A 27713-nucleotide genomic window follows, 5' to 3' on the forward strand; every position below is an offset into this window, starting at 1 on the left:
GGCAAAGTCAGGAGTTTTTTATGAAAGCAGCAGCCATTTTGGAGCTTGTCCTTCACAGATCTGCCAGCACAGATAGCAGCCGGAGCACATCTCAGGCGGGTCTGTTCTGATGGTTTAATACATCTGCTTAAATATTTTCCACCTTTTTTGATATTCCTAAACATGGATTTGGCAGTTGATCCCAAATTACAATGAAAAGTAATCTGTAGCATAAATTAAAAATGTAGAGTGTTTTTCACAGAAGGATTTATAGACAGTCAAGGATATGAAACCCTCTTTTTATTGCATATATTTCTTTTTGTTTTACAAATATTATATTCACTGATACAAATGTTCCTTCACAGAAGGTACATTGTTGTTTTTTTTTTTTTAAAGGGATAGGGTGTCATCCAAAATAAGCCATTTATTGTTCATTAATATAAAATGTATTCATATTTCTAGGAGGTGTCATATCCAAACCACTGTTCATCCAAATTTCCTGTATGATCTGCTCCCTGCGTTCAATCCTTTCGGCCAGTTCTGCTGCCTCTGCTGAGTTATAACCTGTGTAAGAAGGTCTGTAAAGTCCGTCTGTCTCACCCTGGGTGTTGGAAAGGGAGGAATCCTCCCCCTCCTCTTCCTCCTCCTCCTGTTCACTGCTTTCGTAGGCTCTGGCACTCTCTGGCACCAGCTGATCCCTCTTTCTGTGCAATTTCCGGATGTCACTAGCACACGACATGCGGATCACCAAGGCACACAGCGTGAAGAATAATCCTACACAAACACTGGACACAAACAGGAGAGCGGCTCTTTCGGGGTGATCTGCAGGCAAGAAAGCCAGGGCTTAATTGCTTTACAAACTGCCAAGGCTGCCTACAAACCCCCAGCTGCAATTCCCGCAGTGTTCCATAGCCATAAGGCATCCAAACCTCCCAACACTCACAGCCCAACCCTGCCAGCTCTGCCTCTCCAAACTGCTGGGCAAAAATGCAGCCTGCTTATAACATCGTAAAATAACAACATGACCCCAACCCTTTACGAGCAGCTCACTGCTGTTGTCAACCAGCTACCAGAACTCTGCACACCTTTTTTGGTTTTTCCAGCCATCCTGCCAAAACAGGCCTTACCCTCACAAACAGGGGGCATGAGAAGAGTGACTGTGGGCTCAGCAGGGCCTTAGCAGCATCTCCAGGCCAGGCTGAGTAGGTAGCACTTTTCTTACTTTGCACTTAGTGTTGCTAAGTCACAAAACCTGCTTTGTCTCACGGCAGAGACGGCTGAGTTTGGGATGGCTTTTCTCTTCCTCCCCCTCTTCCTCCCCCTCTTCCTCCCCCTCTTCCTCCCCCTCTTCCTCCCCCTCTTCCTCCCCCTCTTCCTCCCCCTCTTCCTCCCCCTCTTCCTCCCCCTCTTCCTCCCCCTCTTCCTCCCCCTTTCTCTTTCTTTCTACTACTCCTTGACGATCCATGTATGTACGCAGCCCAACATTTCCAAAGACAGGTGTTTCCAATGCTCTCACAGGTCAGGGCCAGGTGTACAAAACTACTGAACATCCAACAGTCCCAATTGAAAATATTAATTTCAATATATCTTGGCTGCAGTTGCTTAGAGAGTTTGAATCCTTCAAGGCAGGAAATATTCCCTAAATATCAATTATGCTGGGATTGTCCCATCAACCAGACTCTGATTATATTGTAATAATATCATTACCATAAACGTGGGATTACTAGTTGTAACCTTTGGATTTGGTCCTCCCTTTTCCCCATAATGCCATGATCTAGTGAGCCAAACAGTATCAGCCTCATTTTCCTACCTCTAATGTATGCAAATGTAGCCAAGTAGTTAGAGCTAACAATAGTTCCATCTTTCTTTGGAAGTCTTGATTCCCTTGGATCAAGGTCGACACCTGTGACACGAGGAGGGAAGGTAAATTCAATGAAGCTACTAAACTCATATTCACCCAGTAACTTTCCAGCTAACGAGTCCACCCAAAACACAGGCAGGCCAGTGCTGTGCTGAAGGAGCTGCAGAACACTAGACCAAAAAATGGTTGCTAAGTTGAATACAGTATAATTAACAAATTATTGAAAATATCAAACATCTAGAAAATGGCAAGTTCATTTAAAGGAGCCTATTGCCAAGTGAAACCCCTTGTGCCTATTCCCATTGGGTTTTCTGAAATAATTTTACTTCATGAAACTTCACGGTTCTCCAATGGCCTTCCCAGCCCAAACATGCCATGTGCTCCTGTTACTGGGGATAGCGTACACACATCAGCCTCATCCTTAACTTTGTGGCCTTTGAAAAGAGCAGGTGTTGGCAGAACTTGTAAAAGATTCTTCACCCTGAAACAACTACAGTTTCACTTTTGCTCTTCCCAACGTGCTGGCTCTGGGCAGGTCACCCTTCCTGCAGCGTTGCTGGGACTGCAGGACTGTGCTCACATCCCACTCCCAGCCTGTCCGTCCCCCTGCTCTCCAACAGGAAAAGCAGCTCTTTCAGCAGGGTTTCCACTACTTCATCCCAAACCCTGATTCTGTGGTGGTACATACCATCATTCTGTTTGATGGAAGACTTGTTATCGGGGACCAGGGGGTTGACAGCCGTGAGGATAAATTTCGGAACTGCAGAGACAAAAGACAAATTGTGTTCTGTTAGTTTTAAGAACCTTCTCCCCAGTTAATTACAAATCCCTCTGCTAACCCTGGGTTTATTAACTGGGTTTCTGACAGTGGTATTGAAGGTTGGACTCGATCTTGGAGACCTTTTCCGACCTTAATGATTGTATGGTTCTTGCAAAGTCAGGGCAGCTCTGGGCCTGTGACTGGATTTACACACACCAGCCTGCTCCAGGAACATCCGTGCAACTCCATACAGCCTGGCAACCTGCCCCTTGTTTTCAGCCCCTCAAGGGTGTGCCAACCAGTGGATGGAGACAAAATTGGCCTCTTAACTTCAGCATAAATTGGGCTACAGCCAGATGCTAGGTTGCATCTAGATACTGGGTTTGGATGAGGATAATTCACTGTAATTCTAAGATAAACGTTAAAGTCTTGCATGATGTCATTTGCGAAGCCTCTGAGTTGCTGAGGAGGAAAGGGGGGAGGATGGGAATAAATGAGCTGCATCTCTCTCATTTCATTAATTTATTCCCTTGATAAGTGTTTACAGTCTTCTTCAAATAAAAGAACTACAAGCAGGTGCATTGTACAGACATTGACGGTTCACATATTCTGTGTTGGATGAATGGGCCCTTCTGACAGCCAGATCTTGGCACCTGTTCCTGTACTATGTGAAGCCAGATTGATTGATTTTCAGACTGATTGTGAGAGAAAAAAAAGAAGAAATTTCAAGTATGACACTCACCTCTATCCCACATAGAAATATTTGCCAAGAAACAGTGTTGAGAGAATTAAAGGGAACAGAGGTTTGCAGCTTAAACAGACGCTGAGGTTTGCAGCTTAGCATAGTTTTCATTTGGAAAACAACTAAAAATAGCACTTTTTTGTGAGCATAACTTTTCTTTCTGTGTGGGCTCAAAGTCAGAGCTGTTTCCTTTCCTCATGAAGGAATACTTTTGGGACTCTTGGCTCCTGTTTGCAGTGGAAGGCCAACAGCTACAGGGGTAAATAAGCTCATTTCTATTTTGTCTTGTACCTCATGGTAGTTTATAGCTGTTTCCCCCTGGCAGAATACTTTCCTTGGTGTGTGGGGCAGACAGGGAGCAGGATTGTTTCCAGCCTGCGGTCTGCATTTGCAGGCCTGGCTATTCTGAACAACATGCCTGTGTTGTGAACCATGTCCTGGGAGGATGCTCAGTCTCCAGCACCGATGCAGGACCCAGAGCTCCTGTTGCATGGCCTGGGACTCCTTCCTCTGTGCTGGTGTCCCTCCTGCTCCCCCTGCAGGGGGAGCTCCCCAGGGCTTTGCTTGTTCTTTTTCCCCCTATACCATTCAAATATTTATTGTAGGGGAATGTTTAATTCAAAATTGCATGGACAGAAAGAGCCTCTGGCTCCTTGCAGTGCTCATTTTCATTACGGTGCCTTTCAGACACAAGGACCTTAACTAGGATAGGCTACATCAGGTTGCTGAACCGAACAGCTGCTACCAGCATGAGGAATTCTTATTAAGATAATAACATCTGTACTACACCTTGTGCCAGCACTGCTTTGGCAAGTAGGAGTCAGTCACGTCCTGCAGGCTGCCAAAGGCAGCACACAAAGGGACTCTGGCATCCAGGGAGTGCGGATCCTCGCGGGACCACAGGAGCCGTGTTTCCTGAGAGAGGATTCCAGGATCCTGAAGTGCGGGCTCAGCAAGAGCCAGGAGGTCCCACCTTGCACAGACAGGAGATGATTCTGAGCAGATCACTGGGGGCACTGAGACTTCAAGAAACTAGCGCCTCTCGGCTCCTGCCATGTTTTTATACTGTCAGGAATGAACTGCAAATGTAAAAATGTAGCCAGACTCACTACCCCTAAACGGCTGCTGACCGCTGGGTGGGGCAGCATGGGGTTTTTTCATGTTCCTGACCACGATAGAAATACTTTGAAGTGTGACACAGCCCTGAGAACAAAAGTGCTCTGGTCTGCTGCGTTCCTGTCATTACAGGGGGAGGTCTATTTGCATTATCTTGGGAAGCATCAGACTAGCAGGCATCTTCTAGTGAGGAGAATGTAAAACTGTGATTCTGGAATATTCCAAATTCTTCCCGTGTTGATTAGATGATCTGTAAAATAATCAGATCTGCAAATCATTGGCTAGTGCTTCACATTGCACAGCCCAGTAAGATTTGGCAGAAGAAAAAATCTTCCAAATGTGCCAGCAGCACAAAAGAACACTATTTGTTACCCACGTGTTTTTGCAAAACCTCATCCCTAAATAACAGCATGCATAACTCCAGTGCAAATAAACTCGCACTGCTTTTCTGATACACAGATGTGCAAAGAGGAATGACTTGTTGTAGTTATGCTTATGCTAATCGGAGAGAATTATATTAACTCATTCATAAAGGCAGCTGCACAATAATCTAATGTATTGGTGCAATGGCAGATTCCTGTATCTCTCCAGTAATAGGAAGCTGAATTACTGTACCGCCTTTCACAGCTGACAACCAATGCTGGGGGAGACTGAAAATCTCTCAGGGCTCATTTTCCTCTGATCTTCAGGTAGAGGTGATCTGGCCATCAATCCTACACTGCTGTTCTCAAAAGCATGTCTCGGGTAACCTGTGCCCTTTGACCACTACTTACTAGGGATGCAGCCAAGGGACTTTGCAGTATGTAGCTGTAGAGCTGCTCCTAACAAAGTATTTTAGGGAATTCTGCTTGGCTCTTATGAAAATATATTAGTCTATAGGAAACAATATGGAAAGCTGTTCCCTCTTGTCTGAGGAATGAGCTGAAGTATGTTTCAATCCTGCAAGGGATGTATAACCTCAAATCTTTACTTTTCATAAACCTTCACTTCCCTTTCCATGAGAAAGGAAACCCCTCTGTGAGGGAGAAGCTGTAGATGTGCTCACATGAATCAGGTTTCAGGACTGGGCTTGTACACAGTGCTTCAATTATGCTGGACTGTTTTACCTGCCCTGATGCCAGGCAATGCCAGGTTATTTTTCCTATCTCTGTTGCAGGTGAATTCTGTGGAACTGACTCTTATCTGGATAGTATTTCTCAAAAATATTGAACTACATACTTGATATTTTATTGTCGGTTGCATTTTTTGTAGCAAAAAACTCCTTAAGTCCAGAGTCTTTGTTAGGTGCCGCTGTGCCCAGGGGATTGTTCGTGTATTGTGTGTGTCTGTGTTACAAACTTCCTATGTTAAAGGGAAGTGCGTATTTAGGAAGGCTCAGTGCACATATGTAGACATGCGTGTCTTTGCAAGCAGAAATGAGGGCTTGAAAATGATTGTGCATTTGCTCTTACCACATGCATAGCTGACATTAAGGTATTTTGTCACTCCAGGTAGGCATGGACTTCCAAAATCCCGGCTAGTGACAATGATTTTGCATCTCTGCTTCCCATAACACCTTTTTGATAACACTTCCAGCGCTGTGTAAGAGAAACAGTCTGAAAGAAAAAACACATATAATAAATATACGACTCTGGTGTTAGCCGAAATGAGAGCTGCTGGATGCAAGACTAGAGATACAAGTCTGCATCTCATCTCAGGCATAACTTTGCCTAAGCAGGATTTCAGTATTAAATATTAGGATTTGTCAATGCAAGGAAGTCAGCTGCAATAAAAATGTGAACTTGCAGCAAGTTAACTCTCCCGTGTTGCCTTCCAGGTGCATACTAAGGCTGCAGGAAGAGTCCTGTTGAGCTCCAAACAGATGCCCAATATAAGATCTCGATGTACCATTCAGGATGTCTTGGAAACAATAAGCACATCCAAATCGCTCTCTATCTATTCCATCTCAAATCAAGAGAGAAGAAATGCTGTTTCCAAGTCTGTCTCTCAGCCCTGGGTTACTGAGATGAGTCGACCGGACACCCAAGTTCAGTTCAAGTCAGGTGAGATCAATTTTTATGTGCTGCAACAGCTTAGGCTGCGGGGAAGTTCAGGGTATTAAAAAGCAGCTTTTGATTTACAGTGAAGAGGTCAAAATGGGCTCAGTATTTAACCAGGGAAACATGTGGCTTCCAAAAATGGGTTTTGCACTGGAGGTGAAATTACTTGACTGGGAAAGTGTGTGAGTCACATTCTGCTTTAAAAAAAAAGAACGTCTCTAAATGTGATTAAGTTCTCTGTATCCACATGTGCTAAACTCCAAGCCACAAAGCAAGAAACACCCTGTAGTTTTGGTTTCTGAATAGAAAGGATGCAGAATGGACAAGTCTGGATCAAGTAATACTTCTCTGAATCTTTCTGCATCACTGCACACACTGTGGCTTCCTATGTAGGACAGATATGTCTCACTCCAGGCTTCTGAGGCGAGGGCGCTGTAGAGGTCTGAAACATATTTCTCGGGACATTAAAACAGTCCCTCTTCCTGCAATAAAGGATGGCACCCAGTCAGCTGCCAACTGCTGAAGCTCATTTGTGCCTCTTTAGAGGAAGGACAAACACTGTTTGCAAAGACACTCCAAAGGTTCCCCAAATCTGTTTGGAAAGAAGAGAAGGTTTGAGACTGAGTTCTTGACATTTAATGTGTGAAAATGGGGCAGATTTGTGGTTTTTAGAGTTAACTCCCTGAATAAGCACCGAGTAAGTCATATACCTGGGCAGAGTCATCAGGAGATATTGGGCTCATCCGTCTGGCAAAGGGCTCGTGAGTTACTTTGGACATGGATTTTAGGAGACAGCTCTTCCTCTGACCTTTCAGAGACCTAAAATCCCCGTACCTGTGTGTCCCAAGAGACTGCTGGAAGGCAGGGAAGAGCTGACCTAAAGCAGTGGGTAGTTCTGATTAAGTAACTCAGCAGTTTTAGTTTCCCTCCCTGGCAATTTCAGATAAGTAAAGATATATTTAGATGGACGTTTTAGGCAGCCAATAGCTTACTTTGGCAAGTACAAAACCAACTGGAGAATATCAGGAGGAATTACCGGGTGACTCATGAATGAATGGATTGAGAGCACAGCAGCAAACTGAATTATGTTTTCTACAGAATTTTCTTTTATAAGGCTCGTGCCTTATAAAAACAGGAGGATGCTGTGCTGATGGTTTTCTACATATTCAGTGATATGGCAAGTGTGTGTTTCATTTCAGGTTTGGTAGGCATTTGCTCATGTTTCTGTGGGACTTAATAGCTTCTTATCATCTCTATCCATGTTGGATTTGGCTCCTGTACCAGTCATTATATGCCTGCAGGTTCTTGGCAGGCCAGTTTTTGGAGAACCTCCCAGGGCTTGCCTGGTGTCATAGGTGAGTGAATGCAAACTGTGGCTAGTTTCTTCTGCAGGACAGGACAGACGTTACCTGGAAAGACTTACAACATTAAAAAAACCTATTTAAAACTTCCTGCGTTCTAAAAAGATTTTGGGTTTTAGTGATTCAATCCAAAATCTTGTCTGGTTTATATGCATCCTTGCTACCTTCCCAGTAGTTCTCCCAGCAGCTATGATGGGAATAACTTGAATAACTTCCCCTCCTCCTGGTGAAACACCTTATTCCAGTGACTGAATGAGGAGAGGTCAGTGCTGTGTTTGGAGTAAAGGAATTCCATGGAATGGCCCCAGAGAAACCATTAATTGGGAGATGAACATAAATATGCAATGTGGCTTCTTTCTGGCTAAGTGCTGTTCGATCTACACAGATATCCCTGGGGCTTGTTAGACTGGTACCGTACATTTTCAATAACCTGCTTCTGGAAAGGCACATTCCCAGAGTGCTAAAAGGCTGGTGGCATCCAGCAGTGGTGGACAAGGCAGCAATGTGTGGCTGGGAAAACACTCCATTCTCCATGCCTTTCTCCCGAAGTTGGTTGTTACACACCAAGAGTGTCGGTGGATCTTTTGTACCAGACACTGCTATGGATGGCACAGGGACACGGGTGTCAAGACGAGGTTCTTAATGCAGTAATAAACTATCCAATCTGACTGCAGCTATTTAACAGTTGGAGTACAAAGCCTTGTTTCTGCAGGAAAGGCTCTTTCAGCTCCCTAATTAGCCTTGTTTGGGAAAGTTTTGGCATGCAAATGACATGCCATAAATCATGCAGGCTTTAATGAGAAGTAATTTGTCTTCTGGTTTCTTAAAGCTTCTCTCAATTCAGACAGGAGGAGCTTTCCCTCCCTTTCTTTCCACCCTGCCACACAAGACCTGCAGGTGATGGAGCATCTTGTGCCAGGCCCCAGGGACAGCATCCTGTCCCACCCTCTCCAAAGGTTTCCAACTGCTTTCATCCCCAACTGCTCCTTATGCCGCTTTATGTGTCCTGGGCTGTGTCCACCCACAGAAGAATAAGGAGCTCGCTTTTAAAATCAAAGCAAAGAAATGCTTTGGTTTTAAGCTGAAAGCAAAGATTTCACACCTTCAAATCAGGATGCCTTGTGCTTTGTGGAGCCCAAATATCAGCTGTGGGGACAAGAACTGACAGGGGGAAGCTATGGAGTTCGGAGCAAGCTAAGGCTGCAGGATCCTAAAGAAAGTTGCTGAAATAATATGGTAATTTATGCAAGAGCATGGCACGCAAGGTCCCGCCTATGCATCAGAAAAGGGCCACTTGAGCTGCTAATTCCAGCAGAAACACACAATGTGATCAGCAGCACTTTTGTACCAAAAAAAACCCCACCAAACTTGGTCTCTCTTTCCTCCTTGCACATGCACGTGCAGTGTGGGGGATCCATCGCACCAAACACCAAGGGCAAGAGACAAGTGGGGCTCTCCGCTTCCTGGCAGCAGGAGCCGGACTCCTTGCTCCTGCATGTGCACATGCAGGAGTTCCTTGGCTCCTTTTAGACTTGGGGGCCAGGTGTACTTTTCCAAACCTTTCACAAATTTGAGCCATGAAAAAATAGACCCAAGAAACTCCTGATCTGCTGGTAAAGAAAACATTACTGGATGAAGTGATGTGTGTCTCAGAGTGCTCCAAGCAACTTCCACCAGACAAATCTGATCTTCCCTGTTCGTCTCAGAAGAAAGTTACTTGGACTCTAAAAATGGTGGCTGGTCTTTTTTTCCCTTCAGTCGCTCCTCATCCTGCCACTGCTCTGAAAACCTCTTCTTTTAAGGGGGTTTTTCCTTGACAACGTTTGCTGGGGCCAAGGGGTGCAATGGCTCCTACTGGCACCTCTTGAGGCCCAAAGCACCTACTAAGCTTCTCAGTTTTCTCAGACTGACACAGGCAAGGACCTTTTCATATCTGATGTCTGCACACAGAGAGAGCTGACTTAAGGGGTTTTGTGGTGGAAGGAAAACGGAACTATTTTATCCTTACTTTTGCATCCCCAAAATTGATTTGACTCCTGTCTCCCACGCCCAAAGTGCCAAGGCGGTGAGGAAACATTTCCAGATCTGCCTACAGCTGCTTGTGCCTTCACTGCCGTTACTTCTGATCTCAAGAGACATTCCCAAGGGACTGGCTCACACCAGGCAGAGAGTACATCTCTTAGTAAGAGACAGAAACCAAAAGCTTTTCAGTCAGTGAATAAGAGGTGTAAGGCCCTTTGAATTGGCTACAATATCCAAACAAACAAACAAACAAAAACAAATAAAAAAGAATCACAGCATCATAGAATCCTGTTACATTAAAAAAATCATGACACCTAGTTGGACTGGAAGGAAGCTACAGGATGTTGAAAATCCCTCTTGCTTGACTTTCCTCTTAGCTGAATTCCACAGGGAAGAGGAGACTATGACAAAGCTTAACCCCAGGGTATGTCATGGCACAGTGCAAGCTGTGATGGGAGTTGGTGAATTCTCCACCTCCCCTCTCAACCCTCCAAAAGTGGGGCCAGATAAAAGGGCTGCACTGGAAGGAACCCCACCTTCCAGCAATGAGAACCATGGCAGGGGTGTAATTCAGGGCTGTGTTGGTCCCTGGTGCTTGAGGAGATGCGCAGCTGACCAGGCAACGTGCATCCAGAGGAATTTCTGGGAAGGATATTGCAGTGTTCTAGCTTGCAAGTTGAACCTAGGGGCAGCCCACTACCAAGACTTCTTTCAAGTATTTTCATGTATTAACAAGAGTAATTTATTATTTGAGAGGTGTTTGTTGAGCTGAATCTTCCTGGTGCTCTCTATGGTAACCTGTTCTGGCACAATTCTTTAACAACTTCTGGCCAATAAATTTTCTATTTCCTCATGCACATGTTAGTACAAATATGAAAAGAGATAATGGGTCAGAAAAGGCAACAAGTCACACAGGAACAAACTGCTATAGTTTCCTGCTTTGGTGCTTGGCACAGTGGATTCCTCTAGGCAGAACCATCTGCTACAAAACCACACCCAGAATTTTCTTGTGAAGTTTTTGATAGTCTTAGTAAAGCAGAGAGGTTACTTGCTGGAAGTTCTGTGCAGTCTTAACAGTACCAGGCATTTGGACAGCTGCAGAAGCTGATTTTTACTATTAAACTGGCTCAGAAAAGCAGTTGCATGATGTGGATGCTAGATGTGGAGGTGAGGGTCAGGATCCTACAGGTGCTCAAGGCCACACAGCTATCTCCCATAGCTGAGATGGATTTATATACTTTATTTCCTATATGGAGAAGAGCTTTTTGCCAAAGAATTGACATGTTTTCCTGGGTTCCCTGTGAAGCAAAGCTCTGAAAATCTGTCAGCTGATTTGACAGGTGGTTCACAGAAAAGCAGTGCTTGAGAACACATCTGTCCCAACCCAAAGCTGCTGTTTGTCATTGCTATCACACATATCAGCAGGTAGCCAAGATCTCGAGGTGCATCCAATTCAATACCCAGTACACCTGACAGGACCATATCAAGTATGGAAAGATGCAAAGCTTTTGAGCTCACCAGAGACTTTCTATGCCTGTCATTAGGACCTACAGATGACTTCTCTTCTGCGTAGTGCTAAAAAAATCACCTCACAGTTTCTCTGTGAGGCAGTGAAAGAACTGGAAAGGCTTGAGCGCTGCCTTTAGGCTGAGTTGCACCCATGCGAGCAGAAACAACAATGGATGTGTTTTGGAGCCAATTTAGCTTTTGCTGTAAACATAAATAGGTACACAGACTCTGATTCGAGAAGGAAGAGCTGTCTTAAGTCATTACATTCAAATTACCATTGTTTTCCCGGAGAGAAAGGTACACAGTCACTGCAGAAATCTAATCGTGCACTACATCTGTAGGTGCTTAAATAACCACACAAATAAGTTTCAGGCTTGAGACAGATCTGGAGTCAATTGGATCTGGCTCCTAAGTGCCGAGTCTTTTGTGATAACTGAATGTGAACTCCCATGCCACACAGGGGCTTTTGGAAATTCTACTGCCTGCAGAAGGTCACTGGTACCACGCAGGAAGAGGCCAAGCACTTCCATGAAGTAGTAGGAAATCTATACAAGGATCTACCTTCTGTAGATCTGATTTGTATTTGTCTCAGGTTTTATGCTCTCTCCTATTACTGGTGTCTTAGGCTGCTTTATAGAGCACAAAACCAGTGTCAGCCAGGGTGTTGCTGCATAGGTGCTTGTAAACAGGGGCCACAGCAGAGCTTGTTGCATTTGCAAATTCTTTCTCTTTATCGTGGGAGACTTTATCCAGTAGGAAAGGTTTGCAGAATTCTGATCTGTGAACTGTGAGTGCTGACATCAGAGGCAAGGGAGTAATTTTGAAAGGTCAGTGAAGTGCAAGGTACAAGTGTGGTGGCAGCCTCTCTCGATCAGCTGAGACATCTGTGCCCTGACTTGTGTCAGCCGTTAATGCCAGCATCGTAAGGGGTGTGGGGGCCTGCCAGAGACCTGCTAAAATGTTTCCTCTGCAGAACAGATAGGCACAGCTAAGTCTATGTGAAGGCCCGAGAGAGCCGATGTGAAACACAGACACAGCAATATTAAATAGATTCTTGTCTAAGAACAGATTGCAATTTTCAGCCAATAAATTTTTAATAGTATCTATGTAACTAAATAGAAACATTGGCTTGCAGACAAAGGGCTCTTAAGATTAATTATTGATCTCTTCTTGATGTTTTGAGAGATGCTTCTCATAGATGACACTTAAAGCATGTTTCTTAGGAGCAACGTTAAGCCTTTGCACAGGGCTGGCATCAGTCATGCAAGCCCTTCCCTTTGTAGTACTCATCTCATGCTGGCCTTCTCCATGGCATGACAAGTTACCATCACGCTTTCAGTGTCACCACTGAACATATTATTCAGTGTAGTACTATGTATGTAGGACATTCCTGACTTGGTGCCAGAGAGAAGTCCCAAGTATGTTTAACTTTCTGATGTGCCACCACAGCCTTGGAGTCTAGCCATACAACAGCATCTAAAGCAACGGCCCTGCCTCATGGACCCTCTCCTTACAGTCTGCAGCTAAGGCAGGGAATATCTGGCAGAAACAGGTATCAGAGAAGAAGGAGCAGTAAGACACAGTATCGTGACACTTGTGTCACCTGGTCATTGTCAGAAGCTGGAGGAAGCAGAGAGGCAAACAGTGAATATTTAGTATATGTCACCTAAATTCAAGACAGACAAGAGAACTAGTTTTTGATGCTAATCATACTACAGACTGATTAACTGTATGAAAGTTTATTACTTTGCTGCATTTATTACTCTATGTTGCTCCCTCTTACTGGGCAGTTTGAGAAATAATCTCTCTCACATTTCAACCACTGATGCTTTCAAAACACCATTGCTCTTGCATCTGAAGTTTCTCCCCACCTGTGTCCCCTCTTCCCTGTGCTCCTGCCTGGACAAGGTTCCTCAACGGTGCCCAAACGTACCAAAGGGGGGTGTGTGCTCCGCCTTTGTTGAGCAGACGCTCTCCTCATGTGCCCATCTGCCGTAGGTGGCTGAGTAGATGATAAGGAACTTGGATTCCTGACAGTGGAGCTTCAGTTCCTGGTTTTCACATGCTGATTTGGTTTTGTATTCAGCTAAAGTAGAAGCAAACAGCAATAATAGCATGAGGCAATTTATTTAGCTGCACTGTTAATAGCAAATAGCAGCAGGACAGAAACCAGCTTTCCTGCAAATGCTGTTGCAAGTGACATGTGGCACCTGTACAGCCAGACACAGAGTCAAGAGCAGAGTGCTTCTCCCAAATGAGTTGCTCCCAAGTGACTATCTAGAGCCTGTGGCTGCTTGTTGAACAGAATAAAAAACCCTAACTTTTGCCAATCTCCTCTCCCAGTGGAACAGCCTCCTTGGTTTCCTGGCTTGCTTTCCTGCTCAGTAAGAGAAGCTTCATCTTTCCCTTTTGTCTCTCCTCAGGACACTGTTGCATTCTACGCGTGTCTCAGCTGCCTCTGCACACTCATCAATCACGGGCAGGGCTGGCACTGCTCAGTGACAGCACTGGGGGAGAGGGACAGACAATGGGAGGACAAAGGCCAGGATGGGGTTCCCATCCCAAGGCAGACAGTGCTCTCAGCTGTATTTGCATGGCTCCACCAAGGTCAGTTGGTTTCTCTGGGCGGCACCTTCAAGCAGGGGCTCATTTGAAAGTTTGGCTGGCAAAGTGATGTGAATTAGGACCCTGAGAAAAATCCCCCCCTCCCTTGCTCAGCTGGCACAGGCACCCTGGCAGCACCCTCAGCAGAGGTGGGGAAGGCACTGAGCTCATCTTCATGGCTTATCGCTCCTAGGGAAACCCTTTAAATCTGCTACCTGGCCAAGAAGGCTCTTCCTGGCCTAAGCAGCCACTCTGTCCGTGACATTTTACCTTCTTGAGTCTTCCTGGTTGAGCTGTGTTGCCAAACCTTTTTATGGCAGATAAAGCCAGGGAGAAGAGTTTATTCTCCTCCAATTTTTTTTGTCCTCAAAAATGTGGAAACAGGAAAAGGAGATTCCTGAGCTGAGCAGAAGAAAAGGGAGACCTTTTGTTAGCAAGTGATGTCCCTGTGAGTGGAGGGTGGATGCTGGTTCTTGGGGAACTGGAGAGAGAAAAACCTCCTATCTACTCAACATTATTGTTTCATCCAAAACAGAACAGATAAAACAATGGGTTAATGTTCTTGGTAACAGTCCCGTTTCTTCCGTTTGAGCTCATCAACACCTACAAGCTTAAGTCTAAAAAAGAGTGATTTTGAGAAATACTTGACCTGCTGCAGGTTGTGACTTCTGCAGAAGCACCTGCCGTACTGTGCACCAATAAATAGGTCGAAAACCTGGGTTCTCTGCCCAAGGACTGACAGCCTAAAGCTGAGCTCTGAGTCTGGCTGTGCTGGAGGGGCTGTGGAAGTACGTATAACCCCAAGTGGTATCAGAAAAGGAGAAGAGCCCAAGATAAACCTCTGCAGGCATACGGCAACAATAATTGTAAATAGATGAAAAGCTAAGAGATCTGGGCAATTGCTTAAGTGCCCACTTGAAGGAAAGGAGACTGCAAAATATATTTGAAGTTATCCTGAAGTGATTTCCTGAGTAAGGATGTTTTCCACTGCCAAGACTAACAATATTGGTATCTTACCTACAAATACAAATTTCCTGTCACAAAAAATCATGTAATTTGCCCTGGAATCGGACTATTTCTCAATCCTGAAGGCAGCACATGCTGCTAAATATGCTTTTGACCAGCTTTTTAAGAATTCAAATCACAGAAAAGACTATATACTCAAAAAAGCTCATCTCCCATGGGAAAAAATATTAAGCAGCTTCCAAAAGTAATAAACAATCCAAATTCGCTTTTGATTAGTAAAAAGAGATTTCTAATGACACAGACACTGCTATGACATTCAAATCCACCTACTATTAATAATGGACTAATTGCAATATGCAAAATGACTTAAACTATTGATATAATAAAACAGATCATGAAATTTTTCAATTTCAGGCTTTTTTTTCCCTAACGATTGGCCCTGTATATCTCCCTGGGAGTTTCTGAGTCAGTGCTTTGCCAAAGGTAACATCTGCCTACTCCACTCCATCTTTCTGCTGACTTCCACTTTCCAGTGTGAGATTGCCCTTCAGTTCACTTGCCACCTACTCCTGTTCTACCACTGATGTATATCTTAGTGCTCTGATCAAAGAAAACCCCCTTAGTGCTTTCTCCTTTGCTCATGGGTTGGTATTTCTGAGTTGGCTGGTGAACTTACCCATAAATCATCGTTCAGCTGTTTTCTCTGGGACCCATTTCAGCCACTCTGGGGATTCACTGCCAGACAATCTGAGCCCCCAGGCTACTGGAGCTTGTTCTCATATACCATAGCAACAAGGAGAACGATTAAAAACCACCAATAAAGGAAACCTCATGAGGATTGTCTTAATCGTTCTTCCATTTTCTCATGTTTACAAAGTGGATTCTCTTTGAGGTAAGATTTGTTCCTTCACATACCAGCATCGAATACCTGCACAGAGCATAGGTGATTCTACAATAAAAGCCTCTAACCAAGTCAGCACATGTATCTTCTGGCCATTATTCCATAAGCGGGAGGTATTTTTGAATCTTTGAAAGCTTTAGGCCCAGCTCCTTAAGTATTTTTGCATATTCCTTCCTAGGATACCTTCTTCATCATTTGGATCCTTAGCCCAAGCATCTGGTTTTGCTGTTCAGCTCTTTCTAATACGACATTATCATTGCAATCTCACTAAAAATAATTTCCAAAACATTTTTCCTTTCTAGTCTGATGTCTGACACCTGCCCCTGCCAAACTACGCTGGTCATTAAATTGGCAGCCAGCACCCTGAAGCTGCAAACACAATGGAGAGCTAAGGTAAAGTAGAAAAAAACAATTTGTTATCAATCCAAGAGCCCCAAAATTTCACATGGATTTATGCAAAGCCTTGTGCAGTGGCATTTTAACCAAAACAAGCAACCAAACATGCAGAAAAACACATTTGCCTGATAAAGATTACTTACTAGGTTTGCATTTAAAGGAGACAAGGAGGAATTTAGTGGTCCCTGGACACAGATCAGGCCCAAAAACCCGACTATTGACAAGGAGTTGGCAGGATCTCAGGTTTTGGCATTCATCCAGTACTTTCTAGAACAATGGGCAAAAAGGATAGTCTTGACAACAAGGTATGAAGCTATACAGCAGTGAAAACACTTAGTTGTATTTTGTTCTACACAGGAGAGAAACCACAACTTTTTGGCTATAAACGTGCAAGAAACATCTGTATCATTGGATCTAGGCCATAGCTCCACTGGAATTGGAGTCATGGCCAACTTTATGGGAACACATTCATCACAGCCATGCTCATGGCAAGTTAGGATGTTACCGATTTGCTGTTGTTTGTCACTTTGCCCCTGGGGAGGTTGGCCAAATTCCCCTGGGTGCCACCAAAGCCTCAATGGTGCAGAGCCCAGAGCAAGTGGGGACACACTAAGCCCCCAGCTGTCTCACTGACATGCTTGAGACACTTGTACACTCCTGAGCACATTTATGGGAGTGCAATGTCCAGGAGAAGCATGGCAACTCTAAAAGATGTCTTTTTAACCACTTCTTCTTGATCTACTTACATGTACCTTAACATGCCCTGTAATAATCTTCACTTGAAAGAGTTCTGACTGATGACAAGCACAACCCGAGCTTTAAGCCATGTGTAGGACCTCCTGCTTAAGGGACACTTCCTTCTTGCTTGCAGTTACACACATGACCAGATATTTGCTTGACTTGCCACGAGCAAATTTCAGAACTGGTTTGAATGGATAGCACGGATCTGCAAGTCTATCCTCAGCCTCCTTGTCTTGTTTTGTGGGGGTGTTTTTTTATGCTGTTCTAAGGCCATATCTACTCCAAATTTATTGGCCCAGCAATATATCCTGGTTCTTACTGTACAGCTTCCCTGGGAGTGGGAACAGAGGAGGACAACAAACAGGCCAGCAGTGCTATACACAAAGTGTCACTTGGTCTCTCTCCCGAGCTGGCAAAAGGACTGAGTGCTCCTCCTGCTCACACTGGTGCTCCCACTCCAGCTGTGCTCTTGGAACTGTAGCTGCAGAAAATATTAAGACATTGCCAGGGCAAGTCTGTGTCCAGTTTTTAACACAGTCACAAGCCAAAGCACCTAAAAACACCCAGTTTAAATGCAGCAGTGTATTTAGGAAATTCTTGTTCACCTCCAAAACTCAGTTAAGAGAGGGCTTTTCTGTCATTGTTTTTGGATAGTCTGTGTGGTTGTGCACAGGATTCATGATGTTTAAAATCACAGCAGGCTGTAATAAGGAGGGTGTTTTCTCCAGTTACTCCACTCTTAACAGGAGTAACTGTAATATACCATTCTAATAGTTTTAGGTAGTCCCTCAAAATCTGTGGGAATTTTTGCTTTGTTTCTCATCAGAAGAGGTCTTAGTCATACCAAGAGACCAAATCACAAATTTACCACTGCGATGGCACAAGCTGCATTCCTATTTCCAGGCTGAGAGAGTTGGCAGTGGCTGGATCTCTGTTGTCATCAGTGGAAACCTTCCCTCCCAAGCAGCAATGACACACATTGGCAGCACACTGCCAGTGATCCTACAGCTCCCATTGTCAGAGGAAGAGGACATGCATCCAACACTTTTTGAGCATTAAATGCACTCTGAAGAGTTTAAAAGGGAAGGAAAGTACAGCAGACTTAATTTTATCAGTCCATTCTCCTTTTACAGAGTTGCAAGTCAAACAAATAACTCCTCCTAAGTTGGGATAGTTCTGGAAGGGACCAGTGAAACAGTTACATCTTAAGTAAATGGAGATAGCTGTCCCCTACTGAGTCACCTTCTGTTTGCACCTGAGCTGAATCATCTCCTGAGCATCTGTTTGTGTTTTCTCCTGCCTAATGTAAACAGCAGTCCCATTTTCTCTCATGTTGCTGTGCAAAAGCACGCAGCCACAAAAGCAAACAATGATACTCAAAATAGTACCGGGCAGTTACTGTCTCTAGCCAGATCCAGCTTTGCAGTGGTCCCTCTAACAGGAGGTCTCTGTAATACGTGCCTGTGATGCTTCCTCCTAGCTACAGGGCATCATCTTGCCTGCCTGTGCAGACTGCAGATCTACTTCCCAAGGGAAGGGGAGGAGGGATGAGGTCACTGGTGCTCTTTTCTAAGAAACCAGTTTACAAGATGTGTCCCTTCTCCTTAACAGAACTGGAACTTCCTGAGATGCACAGCATTTGTATCTCACACACTGATGGCCCTGACAAAATGCTTTCATGCCTTTGATCAGCCACGGTGCCCGAATGATGATGGTAGTTTATACAAGAGTTACCCCATGCTGTGTTTATTATATTCAGGGGGAAAAACTGCCTCACAAAGGCACTCACAAGCCCAAAATAATCATTGGTGCCACTTTGCTGCAGTCAGTCATATAACATCAAGGATGCATCTGGACTGCTGGTTTTGGTGGAGAGATGTACTTTCACATGGCCCATAGGTCATGTCTGGAATGTCCTCAAAAATTGCAGTACATCATGGACGAGCCACACTTATAAAATTGCCCTAATACTGTTTCTGGAGAGAGGATATTACTGCCAAACCACTTCATAATACCCTTCAACTCAGAAAGGGTGGAAACAGACATTCCCTGATGCCAAGAAGGAACGTGTAGTCTACAGACACAAATGTTGCAAACTTCATCAGAGCTTCTGTAGAGCATTTACAACAGTTTAGCCGACAGAACGTATTCAGATTCCACTGACTGCTCATTTTTGCAATGATTTACTGAATTTGGAGCAACACTGGGTATTTTTCACTATGATGAAACAAGCCTTTGACAGCAGTTTAAGTCAGACCTTGTTACAATAGTCTCTACAGCAGAAAGTAATAATTGATGAAGTATAAATCATTTTAAGCTATACTGAAGCAGGCCCAGCAAACAAACTGTAGGGTGTTGCTAATACAAATCAGGTAGTCACAGAAATGCAGGCATCTGCAGAAATGCTTGGGATTTGCTGTTTAGCTGTTGCTGTGCCTTTTCAGTGAGGGAGGACAGGCATGGAACAGTGCCAACCAGGGATGTCATCTTATTCACTGGATTTGTAACCCAGCTCTGTCCAATGCTTGTGTCCTCCCCTGGGGTCAAGCAGAGCCTGTGTGATAGATTAAGACTGGTCAACTCAGTTATGACCAGCCCTTGAATGGAAAGGAGCTGACTATTTTAGGGAACTTTAAAAATGGGGTTTCCAAAGCAAGGCTCATCACAACGGAAGGCAATCTTCAAAGTTCTCACAATCCTATGGTAATACCCTGCTGTCCAGACAAATCCTTCCAGCTGTAACTCTTTTGGTGGTAAACTGCCATAGGTACAGTGTCATCTCATTCAAGGTTGAGAACACTTGCACAGAAATGGCAGGGAAACTGTCAAAAACATTCTGTACCTTGAGAAACCTTTACAACGTGTGGTACCTGCAAAGAGGTGGGTGCCACGCAGTTCCTGGGTTCTGTCATCCTGGTTTCAGGCTCCCAAGTACTGCACATGTGGGGGTCCTGCCCATAAAATGCTGACTGAACACTGATGGTTGAGTGCCGAGGGCAGTGCAGGCTCAGGTGCTGCCCATCGCAGGCATAGGCGGTGTGATTCTGCAGGAGCTTCGTTAGGTAACCTAGAAAATATTCAGCTCTGTTACAACTAGCACAGGAAATGACAAGCTCGTTAGATAATAAGAAAACCACAATCAGTTTCCGGAAAGGGCATTGTAATCAAGGTTATACGTCTGGCCCGCGGCCACCCAGTTCTCTGAATGGGTCACCCCTTGCGTGCTCTTAGCGCTCCAGGCTGGAAAACACGAGGTCTCATGGCAGGGAGTCCGAGCCCTCCCAGCACTCCAGCAGCAGCAGGATGTGTTGTACGGACAATATGTGGGCTCAGACCCTTGCCAGTCGTGGCTGCTCACAATCCCAGGGCATGTCTGCAGCAGTCAGAAGGGTATTACTGGGTTTTGTGGGCCAGGTTCTTGCATTCCATCTGCCTAAGGTACTCCTTATACCTCTTGTTAAAAGGTTGTGCTGCACTTTTGGGCTCGTGGGCAGTTGTGTTTCACATGCTCTTAAGTAAAAAGGAGAAAAAAAACCTCTCACATTTTCTTGTGGGAACATTTTCTTATTGTGGCTGAATCGGGGGCTTTTTTGTATCATTAAAACAAAAATTCATTTTCTCAAAGAAAATACTGAGAAAGAGTTCACTCCTTTTAATTAATTAAAATTTGCCCTTTAAATAAAATGCGCCATTTAATTTTCACACTTCTGCCCTTCATAAACTTTCCCCAAAGACAAGCGATTTTCAAAAAGGTTTTTAAATAGAAACTTTAGTACTCCAAGCAAAAGATAGGAAAATCATAGAATCATAGAATGGTTTGGGTTGGAAAGTTCCTTAAAGATCACCCAGTTCCAACCCGCCTGCCACCTTCCACTAGAACAGGTTGCTCAGAGCTCCATCCAGTCTGGCCTTGAACACTTCCAGGGATGGGTCAAACATTTCAGTTCTCTGGCATCTTTTCCAGCTCCAGCTGTGCATCTGGATAACGAAAATCAGGTTCCCTATCAGTTATTAAGTCTGGAGGAAGGAGAAGCCTGCTTCATTGTTACCTATGTCCAGAGCCCAGGGGAGGACGGGAGTCAGGCGGATGCACCTTCCAGCACAGCAGAGCTGTAGGCGAGTTCCCCACCTCAGTGACCTCAGTCTGAGCACTGGCACTGGAGCTGGGACGGAAGAAGTTTCATGCCTTGCATTTGCAGTCTGGATCTCAAGGAGACCAGTCCAGCAGCAATCCCCACAGCTTCTCACAGGTTAAAAAGAATAACCAAACCCACTACCAAATCCATCCCCTGCATTTTCTGTGTAATTGAGATCACAAATAATTGAAGTTCCCTGCCGGAGCCCCTCCTCTCTCAGCCTGTTCCTGAGACATGCTGAGTGCTGCCAGAAAAATGGGCCGGATGCCCAGTTGCACCCAAGTGACTTTGCTATGGCCAGTGCTGCAGAGGGGCCTCCTGTGGCATTTGCTGAACGCCTTGCCATCACCATCGTGGCATAAAGGGCCACAGTGTCAGAGTATTCAGCCCTACATGAGTTGTGGGCACTCAACACCCTCAAAGATAGGACCCACTGTTTCTAATCATTTCAGTTCTTCAGGTTTTAAGTTACGTGGGGCCAAGAGTGCTGTATACAAAACAGTCCAGTATTCCCTAAAGAATATCAGCTATGCTGCGATTTGGATGAGTTCCCTGGCATCTTAACTGCTACTTTGATCCTGCAAATTCCTAATCCAGCATCTAAGCACCTTTCTTCAACAATTGCAACTATTCAATCCTTTAAAAAAATGTCTTTATAAAAAGCTTGCTCTGGTTCTGTACGAGCAATATGGTTCACTTGTAAAAATGATATTAAATGGACTGGTGAAAAGAAGACATCTTGCTCTCCAGCCTCCCAAGCAGCTTAAACATGACTCTGCTGTTACTAAAATCCTTGTGTATTTGCACACAATAAAGGATAAAAATAGTAATGGAAATTGCTGAAACCTAATGTTCTCTGATAACAGGAGTGGTGACGTAGTATCTAAATTGCTCATCTCACATGGTAGACCATGTAAACCTGCATTTTTCATTACTGCACACACAGACACACGTGGAGCAGTCAGTCCTTTGCAGCTCACAGCCCATGCTGAGGAAGGATTCCCACTCCAAAAGTCATAATTTCCTCTTATCCTTCTCTGAAGAACTCCAGGTTCTTTCCTGTCCTCATGCTGGCCCTCTCCTCGTAATGGGGCACTGCCTGCCCTGCACTCAGCAGTTTTCTCAGCAGCTGCTGCTTCTCCTCCTTTCCTGAGCAGTATGGCCTTGTAGTCACTCTGGTAGAAGCTTCACCTTCTTGAGACCATGAGTATCTCTCTGTTGTGTACTGACTTCTGTCCAGAAACACGTTTTCCCAGATGGAGCAAGTTCAGCCAAACAACAGTGTAAAGTTGGGGGAAAATCCAGTGTGATCTCTAAAAGTAATGACAGCCATAGTGATCAGGAGTGAGGGCATCGTGAGGGTTGGACTCTTCCTGGGGCAGCTTCCTGTCTTTTCCTTTTGTGTTTACTTCATCAGTATCTGTTAGTTGTGAATTTGGGGAAAACATTTTTTTAGTGTCTAAATATGGGAGCTGGAGGCTGTTCCTGGACTACAGCAGACCTCCAAGTCCTGGTCCCCTGCCTGTCAGGGAAGTCCTCGCTAGCTCCTTGATGGCCAAGGTGATTCCCTTTCCCTGAAGAGCAGGGCAGAGGGATGGCTGGAGCACAGCCAGCATGGATGGAGTGAGGACACGGTTCTGTGTCCACTTGGGCTGGGCAATCAGAAGACTTGTGAGTTAACGGGGTTTCTTACCTGAGCAAAGAGAATCATAACCAGACCCTATAAAAACCTTAGATGACTTAATGTTTTAAACCTAATGTTGTTTTTCTTTCATTGTGTTCTGGGTTGGGTAATGGAGGGGGAGATGGTGTCCAGCTGCAGCAGTCACTTTTCCAAGTGTCATTCTGCAATGAGGAAGACTATAACGTTCCTCTTTTTCCAGAAATAATAAATATCACTCTTTAAAACAATATGAAACTATACCAAAAAAGTTAACTACCATGAGAATTGTCTAAATTAGAAAACCTTGGCAATACTGCCGTGTCTCAACAACATCTCTACGCCTCTGTGTGAAAGCCCCACTAGGCACTTTCCCATTTATCTAGGGCACACATTCATAAGCAATGTATGGGGTGCTCTGCATATAGAATCATGTATGAGATGTTAGAGACTGGCTCAGAAGTTAAGCCTAAAGCACACAGGAACAAAAAGATCCCATTGATTTGGAGGCCAGAAGGTATCATCCCACCCAACTGTCTGCCTAACCCAGACTACTCACTCATTGTAATCTTTTACTGAGACTCAAAACACCAGTGCAGAATCCAAGCATAATCCTTTCTTCCAGAATTAGCCAAATTAGTCACAGCATCCACTCTGTTGACAAAGAACTTCAGCTAAAAAAACCATAGCACCAGAGAACCACACAAAACACTGAGGCTGAGCAGCTGAACAAAGCTTTGAGCCTTAGTTTTTACTGAAAAGGAGGACTGATAAACGATAAAAAAAATTACTGACAAAAATAACTGGCATAGGAGAATAAACAGATACTTCTTTGTGTGAAAAATAACTCTTTAAGAGGTTATAGCATCTCATATGTAACCACTTGCTCCTGGCATAATCACTTTGAATAGCAGCAATAAGGGTAGCAGTGGACCTGAAGGTACAGAAATCCAGAAAGAATTTTTTTTCACTCAAAACCTCTGAAAATCTGGGAACTTGGAAAGTTCTGTATATGTTCAGTTCAGCTTGTCTGCCCTGGCACGAGGTCCCCAGATGGAAGGATCAAGGAGAAGAGCATTTCAGGCTGTGAGCCCAATGCCCAGCACACACTAAAAGCAATCTCAGCATTGGCTCAGGTACTGTCTTTTGGGTAAGAGAGCAGGTTTGCAATGCAGTATTTTTAGAGGCTGAGGCTGCGTAGTCCACAAGCTATGAGGGTCCTCAGAATTGGGCCTTCATACACAGATTTGGTAACATCAGTTCCTGTGCATTGTTCAATTTGGTTTAATTAGCATAGAAATTTGCTGGATCACTTTAAAGACATACCAACCTATTTTAGATCAAAATAAATCCAAATAGCACGCGTATTGTTGTGGGAGTCCCAAAAGGCTAGTCCATCTGGTAAATCTCCATCAGCTCCCACAGTGATGTGAAGAATTGTGCCAACACTCATTAAAAATACACAAGCCAGATTGGTGAGTTTGAAGGAAGAGATTTCATGCAGTGATAACAGAATTGTTAATAAACTCTACTACAAACACCATTAGAAGCACAACTCTGATATTGATTGGTGTTGGGGATCCAGCTGCAGTACTTCTCCAGCAATATTTTCTCCGTTGTTTTGTGAAGGAAGCATTGAGAAATTAACTCCTGAGTTTCGATCCCCATCCCATCTGCCATACCCTCTGGTGGTCTCCAGAGGCAGCTATGCCACAGATCATGCTGTGCCAGAGTTACTCTGTCCACAGGGACTAGGATCTGCCTCTTCATCTTGGCTGTCTGCAAATTCTGCCTGTGGCAGCTGGTTTTTAGGACTAGTAATCGCGGAGGGCAAAATGTTACCCAGGAAAGACACTGTTTCTAAAATTCATGACACTATGTTACTTGCTTCATCATTTTATTCTTTTTTATCTAAGTGCCTTGTAAACATCCTGTTTGACTCATTCTAGCCACACTCCATGTCTTTGATCAGTAAGAAATACACTTAGGCAGAAGCATTGTTTATTCTTTTTGCTGTTCAGAAATGAGCACAACAGTTTTACCCAGCAGATGCACATTAAAATCTGTAACTCCTTAATATATGCTTTCTTGCATAGTCACCAATCTGATTTAATTTCCCTCCATGGCTTGTTTTTTTCAGCGTGCTGTTTTCCACTGTTCCTCTCAACCCTTGCTCTCTTTGCTAGTGACTACCATCCTACTGACTTCAACCTTTCACTTGTACTGCAGAGACAGCATAAAAGGTTGGTTTTCTGTGCAAGGAAAATGTTTTTCGTATCATCACTCTATTTTTTGTATAATCTAAGTCTTTTTTATGCGAGGATAGCTGTTTACTTGGAAAAACTAGGGATCATCTAGTTTCTGTAATAAGATAGTGACCACAAAACCCCATTCCATTTCCAAATGCCTTCTTTGGTTTCAGAGCACCCAAAGCTGTTGCTTTTCTTCTTCTTTTTCAGTCCTTGAGAGTTGTCAGTTGCCCATTTCTAAAGGAGATGAAGCTTATGAGATCCTGACCTCTGTCCATCTGCATTCCCTTATTCAATTCAACACCTTTTAAGTTTAATGGCCAGTTTCAAACCTGAAGGGTGTGGGGCTCGAAGAAATAAAGTTCCTACAAGTTTCATGGAAATTGAAGCCTGAGCTGCCACTTTCAACTCAGTCTCAATGACTAATGCTGCAAGTGAATTGGCAGCTGGAGAGACAGGATGGTTATCCTGGAGAGTCATCAGCCTGATGCCAATGCAGCAATTTGTTACCACTGGCCTTACTGAGAGACAAAGGATTAACTCTGAAAGAAAATGTTTCAGTTAGTAGTGAGGATGCTTTTGGGATAGTATGGCAATCAAAGCAGTGATTGAGACATCAATCAGGTTTTTCACGAACTGCTTTATCCACATATATGCTTTCCTGAGGAGGTTGTCTTCATTTTTTTCCCCTCATGGATCATAACATGAATCATAACTGTCTTACTGAATCTAATTATCGCTGTGTCTTAAATCTGAGGGTCAAATTAAGCAAGAGTTTGGTTCAACCTAAGCCAGAGAGAAGGCCAGGTAACCAGCAGATAACTCAACGCAAAACCTCATTCACTCCCAGTTTAAGCAGGGTTTCTTCAGAGAGCAGTAGCACACACAGGAAGCCAAGTCGTGAACTCTTCCTAGAAAAACAAAGCCAATGAATAAAAGAACAGGCCTGTAACTTTTTGGTTACAGTTTCTCCAGGAAGCACACAACCTCTTCCTCCCTGTGCTACTCGGCTCAGACTTGCAGTTAAGTGAGTTACATTTTTGCAGAGTGGGAAAGCCCATGAATCCTGCACTCACACACCACGTGCCTGTTCTCTGTTCCTCACATCCTCCCACGGGCGTTCTCTGTCCTTCAGATCTACGCTTCCACACTCCCTTGTGTTGTCTCCTAGGAGTGATGCCTGGTTTATTGTATCCCAATGGCTTTCTGAGGAAACTGGAGAGATCCCTATGCACTACTGTTTGCTCACTCGCTTTCTGTTTTTATTTCCTTCTTGTGTCAGGAAGAGGCGAGTTGTTCTTGATCCCTGAAATCTTGGGTCTGCAGTAAACACCACCCTACAGTCAGTTATGCTTCTCTCAGCTGTTCCATGAAGTTAGAAGGGCAAACATGTGTCCCAGGACCTAATATGGAACTACTGCAGTAGAAAAGGAAGATTTTCTCCATCCCATCTAAAGAAGCTGACAAGAGGCATGGGTTACGGGTGACTTTAAGGCTCTTTTCTGCCCTTGCCAAAAATCCTCCGTTTAACTGGAGACAGAGTAGCCTCTTCTAGTGCCATTAACAAGAAGTAACAAGAGAAAGGCTCTGTGGGCAGCAACTGTTTCTGGAGACCGAATGAGAGACTCTTTATGCCCTAAGACAAAACACTTGTAATGTTCCCAAAGACTGCAAGTAGGAGAACCCTGGTGACTGGAGGAAAATATTTCCCTGAAAACTCAAATTTATGAACATGAACCTCCATGTTCCCCAAGAGAGCCAGGGGGCTGTTCATTGCCAACTCAGAAAACAAAACACAGGTTTTGTTTTGCAAACAGAACTTTGACTCAAACTCTGTTGTTTTTTTTTTTTTGTAAGCCCACTTATATTTGACCTTCAGAAAACAATCAGAAAATCTGAGAAAATCTGAAAAAATCAGTAAAAATCAGAAATCTGGCAGCTCACATCTGCAGTGCTATGATGGTTTATAGTACAGTAAGTCCAAGCTAGAAAAGCACAAATACACTCCCCACTTCACTCTCAGCGCTTGATGATTTTCTTTACAACAACATTTCTTTGTCTTCAACTCGGTTCTAGCCTGAAGAAATGAAAAGTCAAAGAACTGCAAAATTATTCTGAAAGAATAATTCTTGTCTTCCCATCCAAGATTAAATACAATGAAGAAAAATAAACAGATACTTGTGGGTTGAGACCCTCATCCAAAGCCCAGTGAAATCCTTGGGAATCCTTCCAGTGACCATAGGCTTTCAATTAGGTCTTATATAGTGAGTGATGTTTTAAAATTAATTCTAAATTAAGAGCCAAACCTCACTGGTATTTAATTTGTTGCCAGAAGCCACACAATAGACCTTTGAAGCAAAACTCTTAAAATGCCTAGAAATTCAGATTAAATGACTCACCAATGTTGGACAAATAAGGCACAACCACGCCTCCTTCTGTTCTTCAGCTCCCTTAAGACACTATTTTCTCTGTGTTGGGTAATATATCAAAATATTTCAATTTTAGTTGTAGATTATGGCTGGCAGATGACAGAATTCTGGTAAGTGGTGACTGATCAGACAGTGCCTTCTCTGTCTGGGGACACTTCCAACAAAAGCTGAGTATTTATTTGGAACAAGTCTGTAACCCCTTTCTCTAATAAAGTTGAGACTGGAAGCTCTGCCTTACTGGG

General features: G+C 44.1%; 1 protein-coding gene and 1 long non-coding RNA gene across 3 annotated transcripts in view; one reads left to right on the plus strand and one right to left on the minus strand.

Moving 5' to 3' along the window:
- Positions 1 to 264: 264 nt before the first annotated feature.
- EVA1C (eva-1 homolog C) overlaps positions 265 to 27713 on the minus strand; it is a 32786-nt gene continuing 5337 nt past the window's right edge. Inside the window, exons 2-8 of one of the 2 annotated variants that reach the window (XM_032094307.1) lie at positions 19868 to 20064; positions 16400 to 16523; positions 13323 to 13475; positions 5910 to 6053; positions 2529 to 2600; positions 1790 to 1882; positions 265 to 801 (exon numbers count right to left, since the gene is read on the minus strand). In XM_032094307.1, the coding sequence (XP_031950198.1) occupies positions 404 to 801; positions 1790 to 1882; positions 2529 to 2600; positions 5910 to 6053; positions 13323 to 13475; positions 16400 to 16523; positions 19868 to 20064 (1181 nt within the window). In that variant the 3' untranslated portion in view covers positions 265 to 403. The remainder of the gene's footprint in view (positions 802 to 1789; positions 1883 to 2528; positions 2601 to 5909; positions 6054 to 13322; positions 13476 to 16399; positions 16524 to 19867; positions 20065 to 27713) is intronic. The other variant, XM_032094316.1, reaches the window with a different exon arrangement.
- Positions 469 to 26612, plus strand: LOC116436939. Its single transcript, XR_004237099.1, has 4 exons — positions 469 to 555; positions 6275 to 6500; positions 13813 to 16253; positions 20962 to 26612. It is a non-coding gene; the product is annotated as an uncharacterized LOC116436939 (long non-coding RNA).

Source organism: Corvus moneduloides, chromosome 2 (genome assembly GCF_009650955.1).
Source record: "Corvus moneduloides isolate bCorMon1 chromosome 2, bCorMon1.pri, whole genome shotgun sequence".
Taxonomy (NCBI): Eukaryota; Metazoa; Chordata; class Aves; order Passeriformes; family Corvidae; genus Corvus; species Corvus moneduloides.